Raw genomic sequence first — 19,681 nt, forward strand, 5'->3', positions numbered from 1 at the left:
ATTAATTACCTTATCAGAACCTAACAGTCTAAAAGCCTCTCCAACAGAATTGGTCGTTCGTTCCGGATTGAGTATTCCCTTCTGACATAATGGACTCTGATGCAGGGATTACAGGCGCAGCTCGCCCCAAGCACCATACTCATCCTCCAGCTTACCTATAGCAATATGAGGTCCAATATGCTCAAGGCAGACCTGTCGCTGAGTATGGTGGTATGATAGTCTGTTCTGATGGCTCACAGATCATGTCCTCGTGTTATAAGCCTCCACAGTGTACTGAATTCCATCAGCCATCCTTCTCCTCGACGCAAATTCCATCACCCATCCTTCTCCTCGACTCAGGCAGCTGGTTTCACTACCTCTACAGACGACAGTGAGCTACAGCATCTGCGCCGTGAGCATGCTCAACTAATACAGACCCATCAAGCTTTCCAGGCAGACTTGTGGGAGTTGTCCGTGCAAAAGTCAGAGAATTAGTTCAAGTGGCTCAAGCCAACCTCAGTCAAGCCAGAGGCAAGAACCTCTCACCAGCAAAACCACTGGCGTCGCAGTTATCCAGTCCCCCTGTGAGGCTGTATGAATCCACAACCTTTGCGGAGGATGGAAACTTCACTGAGCTTCCCCCACTGCCATGGCCTGATCCTGACGTTGACCTGAAAACACGGATGGGCACCCTTGCACTGTCCGACATGGGTGCCAATACTTACCAACCTGTGATGGCATGGACAAAAAGTATCCTTTTGTTTTGCCAGCTACTCAATCACATCCTCTTCAGCCTTACGCTCCAGATGCTAATGGACTTCCTCCCCTTCCAACCCCTAAAGAGCTTCAAGAGTTACTAACACCTACGGCCATGCCATTACCTGCCAACTACACGACATTGCCCATTTTCCCACGTTTCAGATTGGTGTCTGCTTATTCTAGTCCTCCAGCCTTGCGCCAAATGTAGAGCTCGACCTAAGACCTGTAGCACCTTATTCTGGGTCTTGTAAGGTATGGACTGTCAGTTGACTTCCCCCTTTCCTCAAGCAAGAACGTGTGTACAACACACACACACACACACTCTCTCTCTCAGGAATGGCCAGAGTCATAAAATGCTTGAAACATTTCATGCCCTCCCCCATCTCTGCAAGAGAGATAACAGAACTCTAACACACACACACACGAACCAACACACACACATAATGGACCTTTACATTACACTCATAAAACGAGCCATTACCAATTGTATACGATATATTCCTGTATGTCTGTGTGTTTCCCAGTCCATGGTAGTCTAGATATGATCTCCTAGCGTATCAGTGAAACTCTTGAGAGTTTATAGTTATGTATTAAGATGTATCTTCGTATTCCAATTATGTGTAAATGTTGTGTTTGGTACCGTTTTAATTATCTCGTTCCAACTGATTTGGTCAGATACAGAAGATTACAGTAAAATGTATGTTTTCTATGTTTTTACCATCTTGTGGAATGATTCTGACAAATTCTGACTGGTCATAAAAGAGGCGGACACGGCCATAGTTTAACTTTGACAAGACAAAGAGAATTTGGCCGCCAAAAGTTTCGTTGAATGTCATTGGCCAGTTCGCACCTCAGAGGTGTGGACTCCAGTTCCTCTAAAGAGGACTGAACCTCCCTCTGGACTCTCTTCTTCCTCCCTTGTCCTCGTGTCATAATGTAACGTCTCGCCTCCGGGCGAGCTCTTCGCCTTTCTTTTATTTGTTTCTAGTTTAGTTTGTGTTTTTCAGTTGTAGATAAGTCTCTGTGTTTAATTCCAATCGACGATTGAAAAGAAAACCCCGTGACATATCTCTTCAGCAAATCCATCTACAAGGGACCTTTAAACGAGCGCGCGCTCGCTTTGAAGGAGAAACACGCGCACGTGACCGCGTGACGCGCCGGACCGAGCGACGCACGCGCTTCTTCACCAGCCATGCAAAGATGTAACGTTAACTCCGCATGATTTCCCCATCGAGATCTTTATTTCCTTTTTGTTAGTCAAAGTTTTGCTTTCCGTAGTCGACTCAGTTCACTTCCACGAAGTGAAACGAACTTAGCCGAACTATTTCCCTTTGGAAATGTTACCCCAAAGACTGTAAACCTCCGTTCAACACGCGCGCCAAGCAGCCCACGTGACGCTTCCTCACACACAAAGGACTCAGCTCACGCGGCCAGACAGGGCCGTACAGGAATGCCTCGACACACAGAGAGACCATAACATAACTTGTGCAAGTATAATCTCTTTATAGAGCTTCTAAGAAGTTTTAAGATGATGTTTCGTGTTGTAATCGGAGAGGGGAATGTCTTTCTGCCAATGAAATTCTGCCAATGTTCTCTCTCTCTCTCTCTCTCTCTCCCCCTCCCCCTTTCTCTCTCTCTTACTCGCTCACGCATGTACGTTATCCATTGTCCAAACTTTACGCATTTCTCGTTCATTGATGTCTTATTGTATTGTTCATTGTTGTCTATGTGTTTGTAAATACATATATATCCTGTGTAACCGTAGTAAATACATAAGTAGTCATGTCTCTATTAAATTAAATATATATTCATTTGATTGATGTACTCTCTCTTTGCTCAGTTTCAAGTCCCTTAAGTGCCAAAGATCTTGTTGCTACAAGCTTACTAAAATTAAATATACCTTAAAAGTATGTGTTTATAGGGCGGGAAAACCAATTCTTCTGGCCAGAGAATTGCGTTTCCTGAAATCCTATAAAGTAAGATGATATTGTGGATCCCACAAATATTATCCTGACAATTGAGCTAATTCATTTTACCTGTTTGTGAAACGTGGTCCGTGTAATTAATTGCAATCAACTTGTGGTTAATTTCAGGGATTCACATGCATGCATGCAGGTAAAATGACAGATCCTCCCTTATCGGGAGATTTATCAACATGTAAGACCGGTCTAACAGAACCGATCTGGATAGCTTTGGAGAATCTGCTCCCCCAGATGGGACTAAATTTTTCAAATACCAGATCTTAGTGGATCACCTTAAGCTTGAGGAGGCTAGAATGATAACGGATGCTTATTTGAACTCACCTGCCCCATTCACTGATACAATGGCTGCACTAACATGAGAAATTTGGCCAACCGCATAAGCTAGCCTTAAGGAGGATCGCTAGTGTCTGAGAGTCCTGACATCAAGCAAGGTGATATCTATGCCTTTGTGGTTCGCTCTCCAGGTGAAGTCACTAGTGGCCCTACTGAGAACCCTGGGATGTGAGGGTAAACTGGAGCTGAGTTGTGGGTCCCAGGTCACGCACTTTCTGAGTAAGCTTCCTCGTGAGCAGCAGGCTGAGTTTCATCGTCACATGTTCCGCCAACGTGGCACAACCCCTAATCTGGTTAGCTCTGTTACAAAACCTGGTGCCACAGCTATGATGCCAAGCTGATGTCTAAGGTCTCACACACTAAGTCAGACTCTGGAAAGAGAACTGTGACCATCCTGCATGGGGTTCCCTTGGAAAGGTCCTGTTTCACAAACAAAGCTTGATAAAGTCAAACGGTATTGGCCTCACTGTGATAAGACTGAGCATTTCCTGAGCCAGTGTGCATACTTCACCAAGCGGACTTCCTACAAGGTCAGGACAGACCATAATAACAACCGTTGATCGCATTGCACCAGGGCACACCATGCTGCTTAAGAAGCCCTGCAACCTCTGCCAAGGCACCCATCTCTGTCCTCTTCATGAAGTGAATGTTAAAATTTAATCCCAGAAATGAAAAAGTCAATCTCAGAAGGAGGATTCAGCTAACATAGAGAAGAGTTGCCTGACAAATTCTAATCCGGATAGGTTCTTTCTGCATAAACCTTCTGTCAGAGGTTGAGTTATGCTCAAAAGTATTTCCTCTGAATCTGCATTATGAAGTTTGCATCTTGGACACCTTCGCTCTTCTTGATGTCATCTCCGAAAGGACTATTCTGCTCTCCACTGCGTTAAAGGCCTTGGACAGTGAGAGACAATAGGTTCTTCACAGTTCTTCTTCCTTCACCTCCATATCCTTTCAATCACTCCCCTCTGTAAACCCTAGACCAGTTATAAGATCAATCATGCCTTTACTGCAGATTGTCTTAACCTGTTGTGTCAGTCTTAACCGTTAGAACAGCTACAATGGAAGTTAAGACATCTGCAAGATCTTCCTATTCGAATGCTTACTGAAGTCCAGCCTTTACTTCTCATTGGTTCCAATCAGCCCCATCTCTTCACTCCAACAGAGCCTGTTCTATGAGGTGGCCTGGGTGCACCAGCTGCAGTTCATAAATGCCTAGGATGGATGCTCCAGGACCCCATACCTTCCATGGTGTTGTCTTCTGTCTCTCTGCAATGTCTACTAACCTCCAGAAGTTCTGTTGGGGAGGGAAGAGAGGTAACTCGGTTCAAGCAAGATCAGGAGGCTTTTCAGAGGCTTGATATTAAGACTCTCACCTTGGAACTGGAGGGAATCAATCGGTTGGCAATCCCCCTACTGACCTAAGGAGTCAGTCCTACTTACACTTCACAGCGTGGAGAGGCGTCTCCTGAAGTACCCTGTAAATGCTGAGGTCTATAAAGAGGAGATGAGGAAAGGCATTGCTATAGGCCCTGTTCGGGAAGTGACTGATACTATCCCTGATCTGCTTGAATGCTAGTACATCCCTCACCAAATTGTTAGTCACAATGGAAATTTCTGCATCGTCTACAAAGCTTCAAACAGTTCCTCTTGCCAGGGGCCCCTTGGGGCTTCTCTGTTGGGCATCCTTATCCTCTTCACATTAATTGGCTGTGAGTGGGGATATCAATCATGTTCCACCAGGTCTGTCTTCTACCTGAGGACCATCCTCTACTTTGTTTCCTTCGGCGGGACCTGAAGATGGATGAGGCCCCCAAGATTCTCGAGTGGCAGGCATTACCCTTCGGCACAACCTCCAGTCCCTGATGTGCTACCTACGAACTACAACGACATGACGATTAATAAAGTTTATCTATCTAAAATAAAATCTATCTAACACTGGGTATGAGCTGGAACTGGCAGATGGACACCTTGTCATGCAAACACCGCCCTGTGATATATGAGACTCCTACTTTTAGGAATATATGTAAGGTCCTAGCTACTCAGTACGACCCTCTGGGATAGCTTCTACCTTATACGACTAGAGCAAATGTCATCATTAAACAACTGTGAAACGAGAAGAGAGGGTGAGCCGACCCCAACCTGATACCTGAGCTCCTCCGGTCCTGGAATGCATGCGAAGAGGAACTCATGGGAGCTACCCATGAGGTACATATCTTCTTGGATACATCTGAGCAGGCATATGGAGCGGTGGCTTACCCTGGACTACCGACCAGGATGGTCGGACCTACCTGTCCCTCATTATAGTGCGCTCCCGTGTCACTCCTATACAAGCTCATATCCATTTCAAGACTGGAACATTGTGGGAGTCTAGTCGCAGCACATTTGGCTAAGTTACTTGAAACAGAGTTGACCCTATGTATCAAGGCTATTACTCAGTGGATAGACTCTACCATGGTCCTACAATGTTTAAATTCTGAGTCCATTCACTACAGAGTCTCCTGAGATCCAGTAGCTGACGGATAAGTGTTCCTAGCATTATGTAATCTCTGGAGACATCCCCGATGATGACCTCAAACGGTTAGGGACTGGGAAGTTGGTCAGGTCCGGAAGTTGACTAGTTACCCTACCCCCTGAAATGGATCCGTCCAGTGGTCTGATACAGGTAGGAGGTCGTTTAAGGACAGTTGCAAGTGTTATACATCCTCTGGTCCTGGATCCTAATCATCCCGTCACTCCTCTGATCATTCACTATTATGACCACCAGTTACATCATTCTGGATCAGAACAGTTGTTTGCAGAAATAAGAAGATACTATTGGATCCTACAAGACCAAAAAGATGTCCGGCGGTTTCAGTATGACTGCCAAGAATGCCAATATTGAGGGCCCAGCCAACAATCCCTTAAATGGCAGATCTACCTTCTGCGCGCCTTCTATTCCTGTGAGGTGGAGTGTTTTGGACCCCTTCTGGTCAAAATTGGAAGATGCACAGAAAAGTGGTGGGGTATTGTCTGACCACGGGAGAGGTGCATTTAGACCTATTCTCTAGCATGACTACCGACTCATTCCTCATAGCTCTTAGAAGATTTATTGCAAGGAGAGGGACACCAGCAGAGATATGGTCGGATCGAGGTACAAACATCTATGGGGATGAAAGAGAGTTACGGGAAGCCTATGCTGCTTTGGTTCCTTACCTACTGCGTAAGCTTGCCTGCCAGAGGATCCACTTCCACTTTAATCCCCCATTGGCCCCCCCCCCCCCCAACTTTGGTGGAGTTTGGGAGATGGAGGTGATATCTGTTAAATCGTGAGATCTGTTAAATCTGTTGTACACAGTTTTGGGTTCACAGTTAGTTCCAGTGAAAGTCTTAATGACAGTCTTGCTGGAAGTAGAGGCAATCCTGAACTCAAAACCCTTGGGGTATGTATGTGTAACTTGTAGTTTATGGCCTGTGGGACAAGTCATCAAGACCCACCCAAGCCCGGATGGTCATATCAGGTCAGCTGGTGTGGAGATAAAGGGCCATGTTTATACTAGACCGGTAGTCTGCCTGGTCATCCTGCCAACCTTACCAAATTATGGACTTAATGCCCCCAACCCTGATTAGTTGAGTCACATTTCATGAAAGCAAAGATGCGGAGGGGTATCTGTCAACTAGTCTCTCCCCTGTGAAGGCCTCCTTCCCTTCCCTTTACCTCTGTACAGATAAAACGTCAAAAGGATTCCAGTTCACATGGATACGCGGATCTGACAAAAAATTCTGTATTATGAATTTTTAAGGACAGACAAGGAATTTGGTGAGGTCAATTTGTAAAGAAAGACTACACGCCTGCACACATATATTAAAATGTGCATACCTATAGACTAAACACTTAATATGCATGTGCACACCGTTAGCGTTTTCACAGATTCACGTTTTTGAAGCTTACGCAGAGATGATAACTTTTTTCAAAAATTATCAATGCTTGCACCTTGGAACCTACCGTATATACCCGAATATAAGACGACCCTGAATATAAGACGACCACCCCATTTTCCAGACTTATTTTTGGGAAAAAATAGATTTTTGTGGAAAAAATCTGGTTTTCAACAGAAAATTATTTTAAGAGCAAATTTCCGAGGCGTTGTTCCAAATGCCTGGCATCACCTGTGCCTTGTGTAGACCCGCTAGTCGGCGGAGACCGGCACATCCTATGCGCTTCCTGCTTGGGCCGTGATCACGCGGGGGCCGCACTCACCAAGGGTGGCTGCCCTGAGTGCGACGGGATGGATTTAACCACCCTGCGGGATCGTCTGCCGGTTTTCGATGACGATCCGGCTCCCGCTCTCTCTCTCCCTCTGCTCGAGCCGCGCATGAAAAAGTGCCGTTCACAGAGGATGCCAGAACGGACAGAGACAAGCGAGCAGAGACCCGCCCCCTTCTTCCCGGAGGTACTGTACATGACGAGCTGACCAAGTCATGGAAGGCGCCATATTCAGCGTGTCTGAAACCCTCTTTCTCCTCGGCGCTCAACGCCGCGGGAGAAAAAGGCTATCAATCGGTTCCTCCACTCGAATATAAGACGACTCTGAATATAAGACGACCCCCCATTTTTCAGCCTATTTTTAGGACAAAAACCTTGTCTTATATTCGGGTATATACGGTATTTCAAGGTTTCCTTTCTCGAGCCACCAGGCACTGTTGTTGTGCAAATGAGCAGGCCGGAGTGCATTAAGAGTTTTCTGTTAGAACGGTGTCGTGTAAGCGGCCCCTAAGTTAATAACTAATTATCTTTTCAACGGAAGTGAATCAATCAAAACTAACTTCAACTGGGCAATAACTTTATTCTAGAGCTGCTGTAAAGCTAAAACAATCTCTGTTACTTTAATTTCCTATTATTACTATAAAGGTGCTTTGAAATAATCTATATTGTTAAAAGCACTATATAAATGAAGGTGACTTGACTTGACTGTATTAAAGGCTCCTTCAAGAGGGACCTTTATTTTGAAACCATAGTCGTAGTAATATTCTGGTACCGAGCAGCTTAATTTGTTGAGCTGCTATCTGCTGTGTCATTGTGATTTGTTTCAGCCGCCACCTGAAAGGATGTTAATTCCAGTTTGTTCGTGGTGATTGCTACAGATGTAACATCAAAGTGTTAGTCATTGACCTCAAAGTAGTCACTGACCATTTGTATTATATTTGGGTTAACAGTGTTCCAAAGCGATCATTTTGTTTTTATTCAGATCAGTAATATTATTTAACATGTGATTACTCATTCTTTATTAAGATGCAGATCAATTTGACAGGTTCTTGGTGTGATGTTAATCTGTATTCGGTTATAATACCGAACGAGTGATTTACGTTATGTTCGGTTGAATGCTGCTCATTTACGCCACAATTATATCCATATATGGGCATTGTATTTTAGTAATGGCAACTTATCGCTTATGGCATGTATTTTTCTGTGAAATACCTTGTTTCTGTTTATTAAACTATATGTTTATGTATGGAAACATCACTGATGTGAATTGGGGATACTTCTGTTGTATTATGTAACAGTAAATGCTTATTATTGTTTATATACAGTATATTTAGTTTATTCATTATCTTTATTGTACTTATTATTATTCAGACTATGTACATCTTTGAATATACATCTGTGGCCCATCCCTCTGCCTCCAATACACAGTGTTAAGCAGAATATTCTACCTGTCCATTACCTAATCAGAACTTAACATTCCAAAGCCTCTCTAACAATACTGTATACTGTAAGTCATATTTACATTTCTGATGTTGTCAATATGTTGATATTGTGCATGTTAACTTCTATCCAAACATACAAAAATGCAGGGCTCTCAAGTTTTGAAGACAGGTAAGAGTGACACCTCCTTTACAGTCTATGAGTGACACCCAGCCGACGACGGGGGTGGGGGGGTTGGATACATTTTTGTCATTGGTTGTTGCGTTAAATCTTACCCAGATACAATAGTGCTATTTTCTGATTGGCTATTGTGTAGCTCGACGAACAACACCAGAGGAAACGCGCTTGATTCATGCCGGTTCCACAGTGAGAGCGGCGCGGCCAGAGTTTTGGGCGCTGCGGCATATTAAATATATTACAAATAGTTTTTCAGCGTAAGAAATACAATGTGTGGTAGGAGAGCGTGACAAAAGACCGAAATGAGTGACTGTCACGCTCAATGCGGGACACTTGAGAGCCCTGAAAATGCATGTATGTCGAAGCACACTTTACATAACAACATATAAGTGAATGTGTGCTTATGTGTATGTGTGCATGTGCGTGTGCGTGTGTGTGTGTGTGTGTGTGTTTGTGAGTGTGTATGTAGTCTGTATGTGCATATGTGAGATTAGTGTGTGTGTCAGACCTTCCATAGTATTTGTCAGAATGCTGGCCACACTCAGAGCTCTTTTTCTGGCTACTGTTTCATCCAGATAATCAGATGGATGGTGTGATCCTGAACGTTTTTTACGTGCCTCAGACTCAGTGGTCGTGCCCTAGAAAGAAAGAAAAACACCATGAGGATTGAGCATAATATTGTTCACATATATGTAGTTTCATTATGGGTCACATGTTTATGTTTGTGTATTTCAGTTGCTCCACCTCTGGTAATAAACGTCCGATTGGTGATGTTGGTACAGATGTCCCGCCCACCAGTGAGACCACTCCATTGCAATCAACTGTACAGTGCATTTTCCCATTGGCTGGTAGCATAATCCTGGGGGCAAGACTGCAGTGACTGACAGTGGAACTTCGTCTCTCAACACAGCGAGGTACGAAGAGCGATCCGCGGCGACTGTCACTATCCTCAAACGTGCTGTGCTCATCGTCCGCAAAATCATTCTCTGAGCCAAAGTCTCGTGCTCTACCACGAAAACTGAAAAGACTTGCACGACTGTTCCTCCTCGGAGAGAAGAGAGATCCACGAATGCTCAGAAGAGACTGAAAAAGAGATCCAACAAAAAGAGATTAGCAATTAACTGATAAAGTTTTTTTTTACAAATGATTATTTATGTGTCTGATAATAATGAATTACTCATCACTAATCTCTGAAGGTGAATGGCTTGCTTCTTTCCATTTCTAATATTGCATTAAAAAATATTAACATTGAAATAATTTATAATTCAAAATTATATACAAAATATTTTTTTTTTTAAAGGGACAAACCCTTCGATATATCCCACCCAAAACTCTTGTTTCAGTAGAAACAGGAGTTTCTACTGAAAGTAAGTAGACATAAGAAGTTTTGGAAATAATTAAACATAAGAACAAAAATTGCTCTAAAATCTACTATCGTTGTACCAAATTCCCTGTAGATTTGGTTGCATTTGTATCATCACCTGGTGCATTTATGCAATATGTAAAAATGTATTAATTTTGTTTCTTAAGTTTCTTTTTGTTATAATGTAATATGTCATATTCCATAGTAACTGCATTTTATTGTATATTTTCATTGTGAAAAATGGTGTTGCAGATGTATGTTTTCCCTTATATAGTAGATTCTGGTGGATTGCATTTGTTCAGACTTGTTAGAATTAATTGAAATTATATCTCAACCCCATTTGTATCAACTTTAATTCATATCTGGATCATTTTTGAAGCATCTGTGTAATGCATCTGTGCCACCTTTAGGTCACATCTGAGCCGTGTAATTCTCTGTGTACAAGTGCAACATTTCTGAACATTTTGATCAGCTAATATAAAGAAATTAACAATTTTCTGTCTCAGACTGTCCCACTTCTTGCCTGAATGCTGTAGCCGATTAGCACTCTACCCACCTAAACTCAGTAACTTGAAAAGCTGAGAATTATCCGAAGGACACAGTAACGTTTATCAAACCATATTTTCCACAATGCCACAAAAAAGTGGAAGTCACCTGATTTGGAGTGGAACATTTCTTCTCATATGAGAGTCGGTTGGCATCTATGGATAAGCGAAATCCAGACCGTCTGATACTGTCCTCTGAGGCGGACTTATGGAACTTCTCCTGATCGGCTTTCTCTTCTTCTTCCCTTTGTTTTCTTTTCTTCCTCCTGTTCCTTCGCTCTTTAGCACTCTTGGAGCTGAGTCTGGACCCCCCAGAGGAGCTTTCCTCTGACAAGCCCCCCCTCCCGCCGCTGTACTCCCCACTCTCTGTTGCTGCTGCCGCGGCAACCTGCCAGCCAATTACAGCACAAGAACCGTTGTTAGGGGCAACCAGAGGTAGACTAAGTTCAAGCGTACATACCAAAAGCAGAGACAAGAGATGGATAAACATTGGAGAAGGAGGGAAGATCGCTCAGATTAAATTACAGGTACAGTATTAGACGCATTGTTGACCTTGCTGCTTTATTCATTTTTCACTAATCCTTACCACTTCATTATGTTTGTAACTTTCTATCTATCTATCTATCTATCTATCTATCTATCTATCTATCTATCTATCTATCTATCTATCTATCTATCTATCTATCTATCTATCTATCTATCTATCTATCTATCTATCCATCCATCCATCAATCCATCCATCCATCCATCCGCCACCATAGAGAACACATAGTCGCCATTTTGGAGTAAATCTTGCTCTTTTTGGTCTCTCTCTCTCTTTCTGTCTTCCTCTTGTTTCTCTCTTTTTCATGCTTACTAGGGGAAAGGACACTCCCTCACTCTCTCCCATTATCTGTCGGTTTCCATGGCGACAGGACAGTGTTAGCCGCAGTGAGTGTGGTGCTGAGAAACTTCAGAGATGACGAAGGCATAGTATAAGATCAAAGATACTAGTATAAAATAATGATCAAAACAAAAATAATGAGAAGTTGAACAAATAATAACTGTAAATCAATGTCTGTCTGTTGAAGTGAACATATGTTTGTGCATTCTAACATGCTAATATGAGTTTGCGTGTGTTTGTTTGCTACCTGTGCCTCTTCTTGTTGTCTCTTTAGCTGTTCCAGCATGGCTTGAAACTCTTCTTCTTTCTGTTGGGCCTCTTCTATGGTGGCCTGGTTCTGCTCATCATATGCCATGGCCACCACAGCCAGGATGAGATTCACCAGATAAAAGGAGCCCAGAAAGATCACAAGAACAAAGAAGATCATATAGGGCTTTCCAGCTGCACGCAGGGTCTGTGAGAGACAGAACACACGTATACAAAATTATTGCTGTGCTGCTGGAGATTCAAAAAACAATGGTTTGGTATAATGCTTATATATATATAAAAACATGGCCTAGACTATATAGAAGGATGCTGGGTGTCTTTTCAAGCCTACACTAGGACATTGAGACAAGGTGAGCAGTGATGGGATGTCTAAGTTGTACCTGCTGGTAGAGGTTTTCCCAGAAGTCTTGTGTCATGAGTCGGAAGAGTGAGAGGAAGGCCCAGCTGAACGTGTCAAAGCTTGTGTAGCCGTAGTCAGGATTACGCCCTGCTTTTATACATTTGAAGCCCTCTGGGCACTGCCTGTAATCCCCACCAATTAGAAAAAGTTGTTCAGTATATTCAGTGAATAAGAGTAAGCAATTTATCCCAAAAAAGCAGAACAGTGGCCTCAGAAAACTGGTCCTAAGTAGTTCTAAAATAATTGAGTCATACTAACAATTTAAAATGCTAAAAAAATAAATAAAAATAAATAAAGATGTCCACCTTAAACAGACATCATATTTTGGAGTTTATTTTTATTACAACAGAAGTACCAGAGGTACATGATAGCTTATCTTCGAATATTTTCTAGGAGTCAAAAAGGCTTAGAACCACTGCATTATATACGCTTAACCAATTAAAAAGGGAGATATGTTAGATTATTAAGAAACCCTGCAAAACTTTTCTTTGTTACAAAAATCTTATCTATATTCTAATAACTATAAGGACATGTTTTGTTTTAATTTGAACTAGCATGTAAACATTTATTTACCCTGCATCGCTTGAGTTTCCACATAGCAAAGCATCTCTGCGGCCTGGGAGGTGATAATAATTTTCTAAAAGGGAAACAAGCATAAGATAAATGTCAAGATAAGATAGGCAGAACAAAGATGCACAGTATATGTTTCTAGCCCCGAATCATGTAGCTTGAAGGAAGTGTCCAAATGAAAGCCAGCCTTTAAATCACACTTGCTGCTGGCAACATTCATCCACACACACACAACCATAAAAGTGCTTTAAGCACTAGATGACTCATTTTTCTTGGGCCAGTGGAGCACACCTTACATCCGCAAGAACATGGAGTGTCAACAAGTATCTCAATAACACACACACATAGGAGAGAAAAAGCACACACATTCTTCACTTACTCTCATCAGTAATGTACTCTGTCCAGTTAAAGGTGGAGTTGTGCAGCTCTAAGCCGATACTATAGTTCAGCGTGGCAGTGAGGTTTTCAGTGACATTGGCCTCCGGCATCTTCACACACTTCTGCCGCAGGTTTCCCATGAAGAGCTGCAGTCCGATCAGAGCAAACACACTCAGACAGAACACCGTCAGGATCATCACGTCTGACAGCTTCTTCACAGACTGGATCAGAGCTCCGACGATGGTCTTCAGCCCTGAGGAACACGCAACGGTGGTCACAAACACTGCGGACGTGCACAACAACTCAAACACAGTGTGAGTATGCCTATGTTACAACTACATAGATATGAAAAAGATCTTATGGTAACACTTTATAATAAGGTCTAATCTGTTAAATAGCATAATAGCTACTGTACATTAAATAACATTTACAACATTTATTAATCTAAGATAATATAAATTTTTACATTTACTAGTACATTTATGCCATTTTTGTGTAAATTCAGATTATTTATCACAAACATGAATAACAATAAACAATAGGGTATTTATACTGTAAATTACCATAAATATAAATACTGTAAAATATTGTTCATTGTTAGTTCATAATGCCTAATGCATTATAATGTCAACAAATTGTACCTTATTGTTAAAGTGTTACTGTTTCTGTCATCCTTATATATATATATATATATATATATATATTGTTTTTTTGTTTTTTTTTTACAGGAATGGTTCACCCAGAAACCCATTATTTATTCAGCCTCATGTTATTCCAAACCTGTGTGCTGTTATTTTTCCTTCAAAGCACAAAAAGGACATTTAAAAGATTCTTCACACAGCTCTATTCCAGTGACAGTTCATAGCAACCACAGCTGTCAATATCCAAAAAAGTACGCCATAAAAGTGTCCTATATTTTTGGTCCACTGCATTTTAAGCTGTCTGAAGTCATCTGATAGCTTTGTGTGACGAAAAAACTAAATTCAACTGAAAATCTCTGTTGATGTGTCAACATCAGATTTGGTGTCATCTAGAAAATCTTCTGTAGCGTACCTTTAAATTAAGACTCAAATTCTGATATGTTCTTCACGCACGCTATCTTTAAAAATAGCATACAAGTTTGGTTTGGAATAAGGTATGGAGGCTGAATGGGCGGGGGGGAGGTGACAGAATTTTCATGTTTGGCTGAACTTTTCCTTGAAAATCTGGCAGTATACAACATTAAGTATAATTTTGACATTACAGTTACTTTAATCTTTTCTTTGGACAATTATAACAATACAAATTTAGTAAAACATTCTGCTTTTGATATTGTAAATTAGTAAAAAAAAAAAAAAAGAAAGCAATCAGAAGCTTTTGGTGATTAAAACATGGTGGTATTAACTATTAGCTAGTTGAATAAATGTTTGTGAGATTGCGTATTATCAACATTTAAGCATGCAGTGTAGGACAGTGAGTGAAAGTGTAGCATGTGCGTGTGTGCATGTCTGTGCTTCACACACACACACACACACACACACAGCACTGGACATAGCGAACACGGCAGACGATGCGCATGCACATAGAACTCAAACAGCAGACACAGGAGAAGAGAAGAGTAAAGGGTCTCAAGTTCTCTATCTCAGACTATATAGGCTTCAGCAATGTCTCATGCAAAAAACAAATAAAAAAAAACAACACAACTCAAAAAATGCCCAGTTGTCTATTTCCCAAGGCATGATGGGAGACCTTTCCCAAGGCATGATGGTCTTTGGGAAATAACAGAGCAGAGCCCGGCAAAAGGGATATAAGGAAAACTACAGAATGTGTTTTTAAAAGCCTGGAATCCCGTTTTTACACCCGAGCGGATTCCTGCTTTCTCTGACCGCTTGGAGCGACAGAATGAGAGAGAGAGGCCAGCGGAGGAGGGGATGGAGTGAGCGAGAGCTCAGATGAAGAGAGAGGCAGCCTGTGAGCTAGCCCTCACCTGGAATCACTGATATAGTTTTGAGTGCTCGTAAAACCCTGAAGGTTCTCAGTGCTGAGACATTGCCCAGATCCACAAATTCTGTTACATATCTGTAGGGAGGGGGAGGGAGGAGGGAGAGGGGGTCACACGCGCACGCACGCACAAACACACACACGCACACATGTTAGGACAGGACAGGGCAGCAGAGGGAAACGTCACACAGAGACACACACCTGACTGACAACCGTGTTTACGCGCACACGCATGCGCACGTCTATACACACACACACGCACACATACATCCCTTACCTGGGATGACTGAGATAGTTTTCAAAGCTCTGAGCACTCTGAAAGTGCGGAGAGCTGACACATTGCCTAGGTTTACAAACTCAGTTACATACCTGTAGAATCAAATAGAGAGTTACCACAAGCGCACACACGCACGCCGACACACCAGCTCAAACTCACACAACTGCAACCGACATGGATTCACCAGCTTTCCTTCATTAAAGCTATCCGAGTAAACTCTCATTAACAGTTCAGGGAAAACAGTGGACGTTCTCATTTCTCTTATGTTTTTATGTTTCAGTAATAATTGTTAAAAGATCACGATCTTGATTCAAACATCCACGCGATCTAATTTCGAAATGATAACAATTCGTCTAGAAATTACGATCACAACGGAACATTCAAATCTGATTATCACATTCAAATTCAAATGATCACAGAATTCAAATTATCACAAAATTCGAATTATCACAGAATAAAAAGTTGATCACCTTTTGAAAGTAACTTGCTGCTTCAAATAAAGATAATATAAATTACAGTTACACCAGTAGGTGGCAACAAATGACTGTTAAAAAATTGATTTGTCATTGAATCATTCATTCAAGAGATTTGTTCAAAAAATGCTGATTCATCCAGTAATTAAACAAGTGAAGAGTCATTGAATCATTCATTCAAAATAATTTTTTTAAAACAATAAATAATTCATTCAAATTAATTTGCTTATAACTTAGATATTTTTTAAATAGAGTGCAGCGATTAACATTTTGTCAGAACCTCTGGTAAATTACTTGATATTTTGTTTGGTTGTCGATTCAAAATCATGGCTGAATCGTGATCTCTATTTTAATTAGATTTCCAATTTATCCAGAATCGTGCAGCTCTGATACAAAATAATATGCATCAGCTGTCCTCAGAAATACTCACGCCATCATAATGACACTGAAATCCAGCCAGTTCCAGGGGTCTCGCAGGAAAGTGAACTTCCCCACGCAGAAGCCCCGTGCCAGGATCTTAATCAGGGACTCGAAGGTGTAGATCCCTGTGAACGTGTACCTGAATGCACAAAAACAAAACTTCACCAACATAGCTCCAAAAAAAGTAAGAACTACAGTATGAAATTAAAACAATTAAATGTTAAAGACCCCATGTAATGATTTGTCAAATGCTATTTTATTTTCTGTGTTGACAAATTTCCATTGGGCCAAGAAATACTGATAAAGATTTTTACTACTCTTAGAACTTTTTTCATGAAACAAAAAAGAGAAATGTCTAAAGGCCAATTCACACTGCACCGACAGATGCCAGCCAGATTACAGTATGTCATTTCTCAGACGTTTCAAGACCCGACAAACGCAGAATTAACGTGTTCAGTCAAAAGTGCTGACCAACGCCGACACGGGTAACATACAGATCTGACAAAACCCGACAAAGTCTCTGTTGCCGTCTGTTGGTTCAGTCTGAATTTGCCTTAAAGGGATAGTTCACCCAAAAATGTCAAATTTGTCATAATTTACTTACCCTCAAATTGAGGGTAAGTAATGACAAAATAATTTTTTTTGGGTGAACTATCCCTTTAAGAAGAGAATTAAGAACATTAAAAACATAAGGGTTCATGCACACAAAACACATTTTTGCGGTTAAAAGCGAGAAACACAGGTCAGTGGGGAAAAAAATGCAAGGAAAAATGCATGTTTTTTAAAAGATGAACTTTTAATTTTAACCTGAGCTGCGCGTTTAGAATGGTGAATTTAGAATGCGTTAACCTTGGTTCTCCTCATTTATAATTTTCATAATTTAAAACATTAAGCAATCTACTTATCTAATCCAGTTATATTTTCAGAGTTTTATAGTGCAATGAAACTTTATTGCTGATTTTAATGATGTTTTAGAAGACAAGAATCTTGAACATTTAAGAAACTGTTTTGTAATATTGTAGCATGTATTACTGTAATATTGTTGCACACTGTCAGGGTTTATTTTGTTGCTGATTGCACATTATCTATTACATAACCCATAAAAAAAGGCAAGTTACAGCACAGTGTATATTCACCATATGCTATGGAGTCTATATTCCTGTATTTGCATAATATATCGCAACTGCATGGGGATGAAAACAAAAATAATCTTTATTAAAAATTGATGCACACATTAATGGATAATAAATCAGAAATCCAAATTTGGTAGCATGATTTTTCTTAATTTAACATTTGTTTCCTCAATCTCGCATTCTTCGCGTTTTGTTGTAGCAGCGATACGATGTAACAATACACATAAATTATTATTACATTCCGTAATCAACTTTCATTATCAGATGGATGTTTGATTTAATGAGTATAACTCAAAAACTGGTTAAGTGAAAAATTTTACCATGAGATTCGTTCGAAAAATTCAACTCACTGACTCAATGATCTTGTCACAGCAGTTCTTGAGTCAACAACTCACTAGAGAAGAAGATTACCAGTGAATAATGACTTTATTTTATTTTTCTATTTTCAGTCACTTTCAGTCACAAGTTATTGTATGGCTTTAGAAAACTTGGAATATATATTATATTTCAAGTCTTTAGAAAACTTAAAAAGTTTTCTTTTCCATTGTTAGTCAGAAACAGCTGGTATTTAATATATATATAAATTAGGGGGATATGACACATCCTTCAGATCATTTTATTGAACAAATATCTGCCCATACAAGTGCATAGAAGAGCATCAATATGTTTAGTTGATTGCTCCAGAATACTGATAATGTTGTCGACATTTAGGAGTACACTAGGGCAGAGAAGGTCCAAATGCTAACATAAATGGACAAAAATCCACAAAACTACCATTTTGATCTATTGGGGTTCTTAACAAATGTTAATCAGGTTAGGCTGTAAAACTTTCTTAAATCTATGCACAAGATGTGACTTACTCTACGTTCTTGGCCCAGTCCGGGGGATTGCTGAGGGTCATGAAGGCGCAGTTGGTCAAGATTGTGCACATGATCACAAAACTGAACAGCGTAAGCAGAGGTCAAGGAATATACACAAAGAAAACACACACAAATACAACCAACCAACCAAATCTCAGCCTCAAATGACATAGCCACAAGGTTTAATGCCTATGGGAAAAAACGAATCACTGGATTTGCCAAAGTTTGCCAAATATTTGAAAGATATCAAAAGTTATGTTCGAGGCACTTAGTAGTAAACAAAATAAATGTACAGAAGCAGAACTCTCTATTCTGCGGTATGTACATATCACTCAAAAGGTTTCAGTTTTTACAAAATTCATACTTCCGTTCGGCAAGGATGCATTAAATTCAGCTAAAGTGACAGTAAATACTTTGAAATACTTTTAAATTGTCACAAAATACATCAATTGTTTGATCTATTAATCAAAGAATCTTTGGGGAAAAATTGTATCAGTTTCCAAAGAAATTTTAAGCAGCTGTTTTCAACATTGATAATAATAAGAATTGTTTCTTGAGCAGTAAATCAGCATATTATAATAATTTCTGAAGGATCATGTGACACTGAAGACTGGAGTAATGATGCTGAAAATTCAGCTTTGCCAACACATGAATAAATTACATTGTAATGTATATTAAAAAATAAAACTGTTATTTTAAATTGTAAAAATATTTCACGAAATTACTGTTTTTACAGTTTTTTTTATTTAAAAATCGAATAAATGCAGTCTATTCTAATAAATGAGAATAAGAGACATTTTTAAAAAAACATAAAATTTCACTGAGCCCAAACTTTTAAACTGTATAGGTAAAAACAAAACAAATTTAGCTTGTTCCCTTTACATGTTGGTCAGATTGTCAGATGTTGGTCCCTTCTAAGCGAGATGTCACAATAAAAACTCTGAGTCACGTGTAGACCGTTTTGGTTTTGTTTTCTGTCACATACTGTGGCTGTTATGAATGCACGAAGACAAAAGAATAAGAATAAAAAATAAACAGTCTTTTAATAAATTTCACAAGAAAACCCAGGAGCAAGAATCCACAACCACGTTACACACTGACGAGACCAGACGATGGAACACAGTAAACTGAGGGCTTAAATACACAGGGGATGATTAACTGAAACAGAACAGGTGTTACTGTAACTAATTAAGAACCATGGAAATGAACTCGCAAA

The 19,681-nt window shown here is 40.4% G+C and overlaps 1 protein-coding gene across 3 annotated transcripts in view; it reads right to left on the reverse strand.

The window, feature by feature from the left end:
• Window positions 1-19,681, reverse strand: part of scn1lab (sodium channel, voltage-gated, type I like, alpha b) — a 57,683-nt gene that overhangs the window by 31,511 nt on the left and 6,491 nt on the right. For 2 of the 3 annotated variants that reach the window (XM_056266787.1, XM_056266789.1), the window contains exons 4-13: window positions 18,466-18,555; window positions 16,483-16,611; window positions 15,580-15,671; window positions 13,324-13,575; window positions 12,948-13,011; window positions 12,355-12,496; window positions 11,955-12,161; window positions 10,934-11,212; window positions 9,661-9,999; window positions 9,425-9,554 (exon numbers count right to left, since the gene is read on the reverse strand). In XM_056266787.1, the coding sequence (XP_056122762.1) occupies window positions 9,425-9,554; window positions 9,661-9,999; window positions 10,934-11,212; window positions 11,955-12,161; window positions 12,355-12,496; window positions 12,948-13,011; window positions 13,324-13,575; window positions 15,580-15,671; window positions 16,483-16,611; window positions 18,466-18,555 (1,724 nt within the window). Of the gene's footprint in view, window positions 1-9,424; window positions 9,555-9,660; window positions 10,000-10,933; window positions 11,213-11,954; window positions 12,162-12,354; window positions 12,497-12,947; window positions 13,012-13,323; window positions 13,576-15,288; window positions 15,381-15,579; window positions 15,672-16,482; window positions 16,612-18,465; window positions 18,556-19,681 lie in introns of all 3 variants that reach the window. The other variant, XM_056266788.1, reaches the window with a different exon arrangement.

Source organism: Rhinichthys klamathensis, unplaced genomic scaffold (genome assembly GCF_029890125.1).
Source record: "Rhinichthys klamathensis goyatoka isolate OS25496 unplaced genomic scaffold, OSU_Roscu_1.1 h1tg000254l_1, whole genome shotgun sequence".
NCBI classification, from domain to species: domain Eukaryota; kingdom Metazoa; phylum Chordata; class Actinopteri; order Cypriniformes; family Leuciscidae; genus Rhinichthys; species Rhinichthys klamathensis.